Source organism: Anguilla rostrata, chromosome 6 (genome assembly GCF_018555375.3).
Source record: "Anguilla rostrata isolate EN2019 chromosome 6, ASM1855537v3, whole genome shotgun sequence".
Classification (NCBI taxonomy): Eukaryota; Metazoa; Chordata; class Actinopteri; order Anguilliformes; family Anguillidae; genus Anguilla; species Anguilla rostrata.
Window position 1 is genome coordinate 29,806,740 of NC_057938.1, and position 12,311 is coordinate 29,819,050.

General features: G+C 37.3%; 1 protein-coding gene across 2 annotated transcripts in view; it reads right to left on the reverse strand.

Moving 5' to 3' along the window:
• Positions 1-1,240: 1,240 nt before the first annotated feature.
• The window catches only part of mcm3 (minichromosome maintenance complex component 3), a 111,418-nt gene continuing 100,347 nt past the window's right edge, over positions 1,241-12,311 (reverse strand). Inside the window, exons 16-17 of one of the 2 annotated variants that reach the window (XM_064341053.1) lie at positions 12,083-12,171; positions 1,241-2,917 (exon numbers count right to left, since the gene is read on the reverse strand). In XM_064341053.1, the coding sequence (XP_064197123.1) occupies positions 2,719-2,917; positions 12,083-12,171 (288 nt within the window). In that variant the 3' untranslated portion in view covers positions 1,241-2,718. The remainder of the gene's footprint in view (positions 2,918-12,082; positions 12,172-12,311) is intronic. The other variant, XM_064341055.1, reaches the window with a different exon arrangement.

A 12,311-nucleotide genomic window follows, 5' to 3' on the forward strand; every position in this document is an offset into this window, starting at 1 on the left:
ACTATTATTCTTGAGAAATTCTGAGCATGGCTAAGGCATATGTTTGCTGATAGACCTAGCTGATATGTTTTCTGGACTAAGTTAGAACTGGGGAGCGACAGCATTCATTCTGGCTCTGTCTCTATCTACAGAACACATACGATTTCATCGTCCAAATGAAAGTGTTACTGCTGAAAATATTTTAGTTATATATGTTATTTTTGAAATTGAGTGTCTTTAAATAGGTTAGCGGTATTTTAGAATGAGGATATTTCACACTGTAACGTAAACATCTGTTGGTTTGCCAAGTAGTGCTTGTGTTTAATGCACCACATGTGACCTCAACTGGAGCTTTGCCAAAATGTGGTGGATGGCTGAATATTAGTCTAATGTCATCCCATCCCCATATAAGAAAACATCACATACTGTAGAATACAGAAAAACATACAAAAGTTAATGATTACATATTTAGGTACTGTACCACAGTGATAATATTTTTGCTATATTTTTTTAATCTGATATCAATGTTTCATCTTAAGCCTTCACACGTATATGCTTTATAATGGACAAAAAGCATTTTATTCATATTTGGAGAGATTTTGGATATGTTTCAGGACCCCTAGATATTTTAAGCCACTGTACTGATGGAAAGCTTGTAATTCACACTTGAAAATGATGCAACAGTGAGTTTCTAGAGTCAAAACAGTTGATTTGTAGTGAAATACGAGAATATGTTGTGATTTACAGCAATGCATTTTTTTGACATTTTGGATAGATCTGGAGACGCTGGGTACACTGCTTAGTTTTTGCTTCATACATCTATAGTAGTTCTACATATCCACCCTTAGATTTTATGAACTTGTGGTCAAGAAGTTTTTGATCCAGCACATGTATAGTTTAACCTGCTGTAAATATGCAATCTCTCAGTATTTCATTGCAAACTAAAAAAATTCAAATTCATTTTTGATTTTTTGTCTTGCTAATTGCATTTGTGGCACTTTAGTTCATATTCATAATTTTGGAAGAAATAATCTACATTAGTATTGTAAATGGTACAAATGTCTTGCTTCATTTAAGCCATTTTTCAAGTCTCTGTGGTGTTCACATCTTGAGTTATAAAGCTTTAAATAGGGTACCCCCTAAATGGGCAAGGATTGGCCAGATTTAGCATGTGCGCTAAGGGTCCAGTCGAAATGCACACTAATCCGTCAGTAGTTTTACTTAAGAATGAGTGTTTTGATTATTGCAAGACAAAAAAAAAAACAAACATGGTTTCTTTAATGAACATTAGTTTTTTTCATACCACCATAAAAACACGTTTTAGAATAAGCATAGACTGAAGCAGACTAAGTGGTTCCTCATTCTATAACTGATAATACACAAGTGTGTTTTCATAGACAACATTTCTGTAAAAGAATTAAACAGAAAAATTTCATGTAAAAAAAAAAAATTAAAAAATACTCAATATGATACGTTATAAGGTGATTGCAACAGGCCAAGTCATACCACAAAATTCTCTTATCACAACTTGTACTGTTCTTGGGGCTTTTTAGTATTTTTTTTAGATTATCAGGAAAGACTGAAGTTGCTGCTGAAAGAGGTGCTGGTGGGTCAGTAAATGGCACTTTCTACAAGATGAAAACAAAACAATCCAATGTGCGGGAGAAGGTGCCATTCTTCAGATGTTACACCAAAGTCTTGAATCTGATGATGATGATGGCACAGCACTTTTTGAAAGACTGAATGTTAACCACAGTGACCTGGTCATATTCTCAATTTCAATTTATTTTGTATAGTGCTTTTTACAGAAAATGGTCACAAAGATACTTCACAAAGGAAACAAAACTGGGCAGAAACCAGGCCTGAACCCCAAAAAAATTCCCAAGTGAGAAGAAAATACTCCCCAAAGGGAAGAAATCTCAGGGGGAACCCGGGCAACAGAGGGGTTCATCTTCTCCTGGTGTAAAGTAAGGGCAGAATGCATAGTAACTAGTTGAATGCAACATCTGTAACAGTACATAATCAAATAGGTTGAGCAGGTTACAGTCTTGAGCACAATCATCATAAACAGAAACATTAAGATCATACTGACACCCAAAGATGGTGTTTCACATGCTATAGTAGGGTAAGGGTCTTGGAGTATATGAAGCTTAATTTCATTTTTGGGTGAACTGCCCCTTTAAACTAGCTGGTGGTAGGAAGACCAAATGAAGAGATGTATAATATGGAATTGATCGCTACACCTAATCATCCCCTACATCTGAGTAGCTACATAATCTCCTGCATTCAATAGGATGCCCTTCATTAGGACAATTTAGGGACAACTATACTTTGATCCCTGATCTTAGTACCTATATATACACTGTAATTGGCTCTGCAAAATGCCAGTAATGTAATGGTTACAGTCTCAAAAATATCAAGGTAAGGAGGGGGCGGGGGGTAAGAAAAAGAAAGCCACATTCAAAATCAAAACAACTTCATGGCAGAAACTAGCGCTATTTGAGTCTTAATGGAAAAGGACTATACAAAAGATCAGAGCAATCCAAAGTTCTCTACTTAAAACGGTAGTATATAACTAAAACATATAACTATATACCAGATTTGCTTAGAGGTCAATTTTACCACCTTTAAAGGCAGTGGGATTTAGGCAGTGGGATTTGGAAAAAAGGAATGGGCTAAACCAGCCAGAGAATTTGCAGGACCATCAGATATTTCCAAGGCTTATTCCGACCCTCGTTCTCAGATGAGGAAGATGATGTTGCTGGACACCATGACCTGGTTATCATCTTGCATGCGGTCCAGAGCAGCCTGCACCTCAGCTGGGGAGAAAGGCGTTTCTTTGCCCTTGTTGATGGTGTCCATCAGGGCACTGATGGTGACAGACTGCGCATGGGCAGAGTGGAAGGTCTCCAGCAGGGCTATCTTAAACTCCTTCAACCTGCAAGAAAAGATAGGAATTCACTTCTAAAATTTCATTTCAGGGGTTTGCTTCATGGAACACTGCAGCTCCTTGAACCAAACAACAGAAGTGTGGGGCAGTGAAGTGCAGAAGTGCTGTTAAGGATGTAGTCTCTCTAAAGACAGATTACACAAAAATCACACAAGATTTCAACTAGCTTGTATGATGGTAAAAGCAGGGGTCAAATTATATGGCGGCCATACTGCCAATTCCTGTGGATGTCCTGCCTTTTGGTCATACTGCTTTTAACAACAGGTATCTGCCTGTTTTAAAAGAAGGTATTTGTGCCTTGCCTTATAATAAGGAGCCTAGTTTGTCCCCCCCTTGTTTTCTTGCATGGTACTTCAGTCCTTCAATAGCTTGAGGTCACAGCTTATTTGTCAAGATGCTCAGTTATCCACTTGCACCACCTCAATCATCAAAGTTGATAAAATAATTGACACTAAAAAATGTTATGCTTTTATATATGCTTTTGGAATAAAACTCCCATCGTCAGACACCCAGTCACATTTTTTAATTCAATCCAAAAACACTTCTGGATGTCATTCAAAAATATTATTTCACCACTAAAAAATTGTATTCTGTCATAGCAACAAGGTAAATCGAAGATATGCCTATACAGCAGTGACAAGGCTGCTCACTGAGTAATGAAATAAATTAGACAAATTTTAAAAAAATTATACCATGTCATTCTACTGTCAGTATCTGTCACTAAATATGGAAAAAATATATAATCTTACCCTTGGATTCACGCGTAGAGATGTCCCTTTCGAGTCATATTGTTTTGGACTATCGTTTGTGAAATATACACTCATTTTTGATGCCTGAGTACCTTCCAAAATAGCTGAGCATAATACCACACATGCTATTTATGCCATTATTGCCCTTTTTACATTCTGGCTTGATTGAGGATTATTTTATGCAGTCGGTGACAGTGTAAGCTTTCTAACAATGTATAAAATGTCTAATTTTACTTTTGGAATAGCATTTTATAGCCCAGCGTAACTGAAAGTTCAGTCTCATTATCGTCGTTGAACGCATTCACTCTGTGATAGCAGTAAAAGACACTGCACCCAGCGAAACGTAATCGTTGAGTTCGGTCATTTTTTGGAAAATATTATTATTCTTGAGAATTTCTGGGCATGGCTAGGGCATGTGTTTGCTGATAGATATTGTTTTCTGGAGTAAGTCAGAAGAGTCGAAAGACAGCATTGATTTTCTGGAGGTGGAGAATTCCTTTGGTGCACAGATAAGATTTCATCCTCGATATGTAAGTATTACTGCTTAAAATATTTAGGTTATATACATTATTTTGGAAATAAAGAGTCTTTAAATATGTTAATCAGCATGTATTATAATTAGGGATTATGCATTTAACCCATTTAGACCTAAGGCGCCCTCTAAAAAAACATTCTAAAACCAAAGGCGTTGTTGTAAACAACCTTCTAAAACCTCAGGGTTTTCTGAAAAACTTAACAGAATTGTCAACGTTCACTAAAATCTTTATTTATCAGCCTCTGTAGCAGATAGAAACATGAAATAAAAACCATTTGAGAGCTTAAACCTTTGGCTTTAATTGGAACGCCCTAATGCTCATTAACATTTTTTAAAATCAATAAAACTGAAAATGTTGACAAATGTGCTTGTTGTTTCCAGCCATATTTTCAATAAAACCAACAAATTGGCAGTGGTAGTGCACTAATTATATATCACAGTTTGTTCACACTCTTGTAGCAGAAATGGGCTCACTGTTGTGTTCACGGTTAACTTCGGGCACACTGCATTTTCTGTCTGTAGTGTCAGTACTTGGGTGATTCCATTCTTCACCACCAGAGGGCGGAAGCTTTTAAAAAATACTCTACGCTCTCGCTGCATTGATGTATAATCACCTTCCCAATGTGTATTTGCGAATCACGATGCATTTCATCGGTCACGTGTCCTGAAAACGATGACAGCATCTAAAACGCGCTCACATCGCATCCGGCTCTAAAGGGAGAAGCATGCAAACGTCGCACTCGGACTTAAACGGATATACATGCAACTGTTGCATCCGGTCTTAACGGGTTAAAGGAGGTATTATCACCAGCTTAAGCTCATACGATGCGGATCAATAATAACGTTTATTATTGGCATTTAAATTAATGTACATGTTTCAGTTTCACCAAAAACGATTGTTTGATCCACATGGTCAAGTGACTTTAAATGGCTGCTGCTAGAAAGCAGAGTTCTTTACAACAGACAATTTTTCCGTCTCTGTTGGCATTGGTGAGCAGTTGCTCCACGGACACCATCTCTTATGCCCTACTCTCGTCTCCTCTGGCCCCCGATCTTCATCGTTTTATTTGATGAGGGCTGTCCTCTGTGTTTTCCTGCTGAGTAATGTCCTGCTCTGGCTCAAATCGAAAAGGTTGAGCAGAACACATTTTCAATGCTGCCTCAATGAACAAGAGCAATGGACAGGAACTGTGCAACCATTTGACATCACTACCCAAAGTGCATTGGGTCGTTAATAACAACGGTGACTGACAAATCGAAGATTTTTAAAATTTTTGAAATAGCTAAAATCTTTCATGTGGTTTTTATGAAATATTTATATAATTAAAGGCATTCACAACAAATTAAAGCTTACAGGTCTTAACAGGCAGGGTTCCCCTTTAACACATTCGTTTAAGCTTCTTTGCTTCCTGCACTAGGTATTGGGTTTGGGAAAAGGGAGTCTTCAACACACTTATAATTATTATTAATGGCTAAATTTCTGTTTGTAATTGTTATTTATGTTACTGGTACACTCAAGGTGCCACATAATACCAGGATATACCCATATATAATCATTCGAGCTAAATCCAGTTCCAATTTTAAATGGTCATTTTTAGTAGTGAAGCACCTTTATGACAGCAATGTCACTAACTCACTCAGTCAGTAGTATTCAATCAGTTAATTCATGGTTCTTGAAGCAAATTGTTAGAGTGAGGATAGATAAATGTCTGTAGCTAGTTTTGTTAAATCGGACTCACGGCGTTTAGTATCACGATAATTGATACTGAAACGATATGATTCAATACTCGGTACCTAACAATACTGAAATACCTAATAGATCAGAAACGTAATATCCACAAGGGTTGATCTCATTTCGAATTCACGGTTTTTAAAAACCTGGTTGATTAACAACCTTTAAGTTGAAGCCTGTTCAACGTATCAATAAGCATAGGACTATAGTGTTACAACACTAAACCACAGAAAACTATATTAAATATATTTCAAAAATTAAACAATTGTAAAGTAAATTATCTTTAAACAGGTCTAAAAACAGCATATGTCAATAACAATACAGCATCTTCCTATAATAAAATATTTACAAATTAGAACAGCTATTGCTACTGAAGTGAACTAAGTCTAAGCTTGCACTGTATCAACGACGGCGAATGCACAAGCGCAGGTCACCTCACTTGCCAACCTTAGTTGCTACTGCCATCCTCTCAATCAGTAATGCGGGAGACACATTTCCCTGGCTTTTACATTTGACACAAAACTGCCGAATGTCGGAAAATTCTAATAGCGAACAGTTTCTTTTTTTTTTTTTTTTTTTTTAAGTACCGAAAAAGTGCTGAAGTTTCGGTATAGCGTGCAACAGTATGTCAGACACATATTCCAATCCATTGCTCAGGTTAGCAGATAATGCACATTTCAGAGCGCCTCAGAGACAGATAGAATAATAACACAAATACACATTTCAAATAATAAATACGACATTGAGAAAAAATGAAACAAAAGACGAAATATCAACTCACGACCTGCGCGCTGCGCGCAGAGCAGCCTACCGTTTTATTTATTTAGACATTGGCAGATGAGAAAATTTTCGGTTACGCTGACCTATAAAACGCTATTCCAAAAGCAAAATCAGACATGTTATACATCGTTAGAAAGCTTATACTCTCACCTACTGAATAAATGAATTGCCAATCAAGCTTCTTTGCTTCCTGCACTAGGTATTGGGTTTGGGAAAAGGGAGTCTTCAACACACTTATAATTATTATTAATGGCTAAATTTCTGTTTGTAATTGTTATTTATGTTACTGGTACACTCAAGGTGCCACATAATACCAGGATATACCCATATATAATCATTCGAGCTAAATCCAGTTCCAATTCTTAAATGGTCATTTTTAGATGTGAAGCACCTTTATGACCAGCAATGTCACTAACTCACTCAGTCAGTAGTAATTCAATCAGTTAATTCATGGTTCTTGAAGCAAATTTGTAGAGTGAGGATAGATAAATGTCTGTAGCTAGTTTTGTGTAAATCGGACTCACGGCGTTTAGTATCACGATAATTGATACTGAAACGATACTGATTCAATACTCGGTACCTAACAATACTGAAATTACCTTAATAGATCAGAAACGTAATATCCACAAGGGTTGATCTCATTTTCGAATTCACGGTTTATTAAAAACCTGGTTGATTAACAACCTTTAAGTTGAAGCCTGTTCAACGTATCAATAAGCATAGGACTATAGTGTTACAACACTAAACCACAGAAAACTATATTAAATATATTTCAAAAATTAAACAATTGTAAAGTAAATTATCTTTAAACAGGTCTAAAAACAGCATATGTCAATAACAATACAGCATCTTCCTATAATAAAATATTTACAAATTAGAACAGCTATTGCTACTGAAGTGAACTAAGTCTAAGCTTGCACTGTATCAACGACGGCGAATGCACAAGCGCAGGTCACCTCACTTGCCAACCTTAGTTGCTACTGCCATCCTCTCAATCAGTAATGCGGGAGACACATTTCCCTGGCTTTTATATTTGACACAAAACTGCCGAATGTCGGAAAATTCTAATAGCGAACAGTTTCTTTTTTTTTTTTTTTTTTTTTTAAGTACCGAAAAAGTGCTGAAGTTTCGGTATAGCGTGCAACAGTATGTCAGACACATATTCCAATCCATTGCTCAGGTTAGCAGATAATGCACATTTCAGAGCGCCTCAGAGACAGATAGAATAATAACACAAATACACATTTCAAATAATAAATACGACATTGAGAAAAAATGAAACAAAAGACGAAATATCAACTCACGACCTGCGCGCTGCGCGCAGAGCAGCCTACCGTTTTATTTATTTAGACATTGGCAGATGAGAAAATTTTCGGTTACGCTGACCTATAAAACGCTATTCCAAAAGCAAAATCAGACATGTTATACATCGTTAGAAAGCTTATACTCTCACCTACTGAATAAATGAATTGCCAATCAAGCCAAATTGCACTAAAAAACAATATATGACCACTCATTTGCAAAAGGGACATCTACGCGTAAAACCAATAGTAAGATTGTATATTTATTCAATGTTTAGTCCCAGATATTGACTGTAGAATGACAAGGTATAATTTTTTTTTTTAAGTCTTGTTTATTTCGTTATTCAGTGAGCAGCGTTTTCACTGCTGTATTGGCATATTTTAGGGCTAATGTTGGGTTTATCTTGTTGCTACGGAATATTACATAACATTACATTACAGGCATTTGGCAGGCGCTCTTATCCAGAGCGATGTGCAACAAAGTGTATAATCATAATCAGGAACAAGTGTGTAGAAAACCCTAGAGAGATGTACCGTTCCAAGTGCAGGGAACAACCGCATAGTTCAACTTGGATCCTGTATGTTAAACTGATTAACGCTAACACAAACAAGAACAGCAACAACGCAGTCTATGCAAAAATACAAGCAATAGTTAAGACAAGTGCATTAACTAAGTCACCTACGAAACAGCTAACTAGTTACAACCCTAAGCTTACAGTCAATTTAGAGATTAAATTGAGAATACGATTTCTCTCAGCATAATGACGGATTTAAAGACTAAACGAACTCACCCGATATTGGCTTCAAATGGATCCATGCCAAAGAAAAGTAATGATTCATCCTCTCAAAGCTTTTACTAACAAACTTGTAGTAGCAAAAAATATCAACTCACCATCCATGCTAACTGCTTCCTACGCTCAGAGTACCGTATTATTTATTTAGACATTGGTAGAGTACAGCATAAATTGCGTCTTTTGTTTATATTCAATATTAGTAATTGCAGCGAGAAACTGCAGCTGGAGACACAAGATAGTTTGTTATGTTATGGTAGCAACGGAACGAAGCGGACTATATATGTATTACCGTCGTTGTTTCATTATACCAGCGTGTTTTAGCTTGTTTGCACAGAAACTCAGAACCTATCAATAAAATGGTTTAGCTATTTCTCAGCATAATAACAGATTCAAAGACTAAACGAACTCACCCGATACTGTCTTCAAATGGATCCATGCCAAAGAAAAGTAATTATTCATCCTCTCAAAAAGCTTTTACTAACAAACTTTTGGTAGCCTAGCATGCACTCTGGGTGGCACTGTCTTCCATTGCTTCCCCGACGTTCAGACCCTCGCCTCACTGATAAAAACTAGACCCTACGGTGTCGGATTACTTGTGTCGCCATGGATGTCGCTTGCCGTAAAGAAGTTTACTAGATGTCGTAACACTTAGATTTGGAGCTCCAGCTCTTCCGCACCCCAACTAATAAAAAAGTCCAAATGGCGGGCAAACAATATGGCGGACATATAACAAAGGGTCATACTTTAAAAGGCCATAACTCCAACACCATAAGTCAGATCAACACAAAACGTCATCGACTGATGCATCTGTCGATGACGTTTTGTGTTGATCTGACTTATGGTGTTGGAGTTATGGCCTTTTAAAGTATGACCCTTTGTTATAGCGCCACCATCTGGCCAACATAGGTTATTTGTAGTGCCTGAGTAGTGGGGGGCCATAGGAACCCACCTACCAAATTATGGTTGGTCTGCAACTTATGGTTGCTGAGCCTCAGACATTTTAGCAGAGAAAGCTTCCACGCCCCAACAAATAAGTCAAAATGGCAGGCAAACAATATGGCGGACATAGGTGGTCCCAATAGCAAAGTTGTAGAGCACATTCAGATGCATAGGTCAATGAAGTTTTGTGTTGATCTGACTTATGGTGTGGGAGTTATGGCCTTTCACGCATGACCCTTTGTTATAGCGCCACCATCTGGCCGACATAGGTGATTTGTAGTGCCTGAGTAGTGGGGGGCCATAGGAAACCACCTATCAAATTTGGTTGCTCTAGGACTTATGGTTGCTGAGCCTCAGACACTTAGCGGAGAAAAATAATAATAATAATAATAATAATAATAATAATAATCCTAACAGATACAATAGGGTTCCCACCAGCTTTGCTGCTTGGACCCCTAAATATAGCCATTAATTATAAGTGTGTTGAAGGCTCCCTTTTCCCAAACCCAATACCTATCATTAAATAGTTTTCATGCAGACACCATCAAACCGTCATTTATTTTTTATTTAGTTCTTGTATGATATGATGACTATTTTTCTTACAGTTCTTGTATGACATGATGATGATGGTCCCATGCTACTGTTAGTTTGTTGTGCAATTAAACCTTTTCATTAATTCACTGAGAATTAACATATTGTGTCAAGTCAAATTCCTTGTATGTATAAATGGACTTGACTATTACAATTACTCTGATTCTGACTAGTACTTATTGCACTTCGCAGCTTTCACCTTCTAACAGTCCGTGTTGGCTTGAGCCGCGGAATCGCTGCTTGCGGCTATATTTTCTATTTATTATCGTTAAAAATTGTTACTTATTGTACAAATTGGTTCCAGTGTCATCAAAATAAAACAAAACATTTTCATAGAACCATTTCAGTTCTCATGTTTACTCCAGGTAGTCTGTTGATATTTTTCTACATTGTAAAGCAATGGTATATCCTATTAACATGGCTCTCTGACGTGGTTACTCCATACAACCTATTCTTGCAGTGTAAAACGATATAACTGAGCAGACACTTTCGATTATGGAGATATACTCAAGTGAGTACTTTTTCAGTAAGCAAAAAAATAATTATAATTTACTCCTAAAATAGGGCCTACCAACTAAACCATATCATATCAAGGCCTAAACTTGGTATTTTGAGATAGGGACAAGTCTTTTTTAAAAATTGACTTGTTGCAAGAGGGTTAGGGTTGTTGTCTATTGAGTAAACCTATTTAATCTGTAAAAAAAAAAAAAAAACTAAGGACAGTGGAACAAAAGTCAAAATCACCATAGGGCTCAAGGAGATAAACAATCATAAAGGGGCACATGTATATGCTTTATGATGGCAAAAAGCATTTTATACATTTTTGGAAAGGTTTTAGATTTCGGACCCCTGGTTATCTTAAACCCCTGTACTGACAGGAAGCTTGTAATTCCCATTTGAAAATGGATGCAAAAGTGAGTTTCTTGACTCAAAACAGTTGATTTGTAGTGAAATACATGATTATGCTGTTATTTACAGCAATGCATAATTTAGACATGGATAGATAGGAGATACAATGCACACTTTTTGCTTCACAAATCTATTATAGTTCTGCATATCCACCCTTGTGCACTTGTGGTCAAGGATATTTTGATCCAGGACATTGTTATAGTATAGTTTAACCTGATTTATATATGGGATCTCTCAGTATTTCATTGCAAACTAAAAAAGATTAATTTCTGCCAAGATAACTGCATTTGTGGCACTTTATTTCTTCCTAAATTATGAACTAATCTAAGTTAGTATTGTAAATGGTACAAACATCTTGCTTCATTTCAGCCATTTTCCAACTCTCTGTGATGCTTATACCTGGAGTATTTAAATAGGCTTTAAATAGGGTACCCCCTAAATGGGCAAGGATTGGGCAGATTTGGCATCTGCGCAAAGGGGTTAACACTATGTGGAGGGATGGTGTGGTTAGGGCGCCATCTGCGTGCGGAGAGGGAGCGGTTTAGCTGACACTGCAACCCCAGGTGTGTGCAATCACAATTAATTGCGAATTGTTTATATGCTTTGCCTGCAGTGAGACCAGGGCGCTGGAATGAGACGCACGCGGGAGCGACGCCGAGTCTTATCGCGTGTGTTTTGGTTTGGTTTGTTTTTGTTTTGTTTGTGTATGTACGGCCTTAAACCCAGCGCAATAAAACCTGTGTGCATCCGAGAACAGAGGATTGTGTGGTTTGTGGGGAGACTGCAACGCTTATTACAAACACCAGCTCCAGGATAAACGCACCTGTCTGCAGTCATCGGCATCAGCCCAGCTTGTTCTGTGGCCTCCATCGTCTCTTTGCTGGTCCTCCGGGTTCCGGCTTCAACTGTGGGACCAATTAGAACAGACTAATACAGGCAAAGTACTTGCAGCTCCTGAGAGCAAGGCATGACATTTTAAGTATTACAGTCAAGACCATATCAATTTTCAACTGAAACAAAATGAATGCATAATCACATCAGTGTTCCCATAC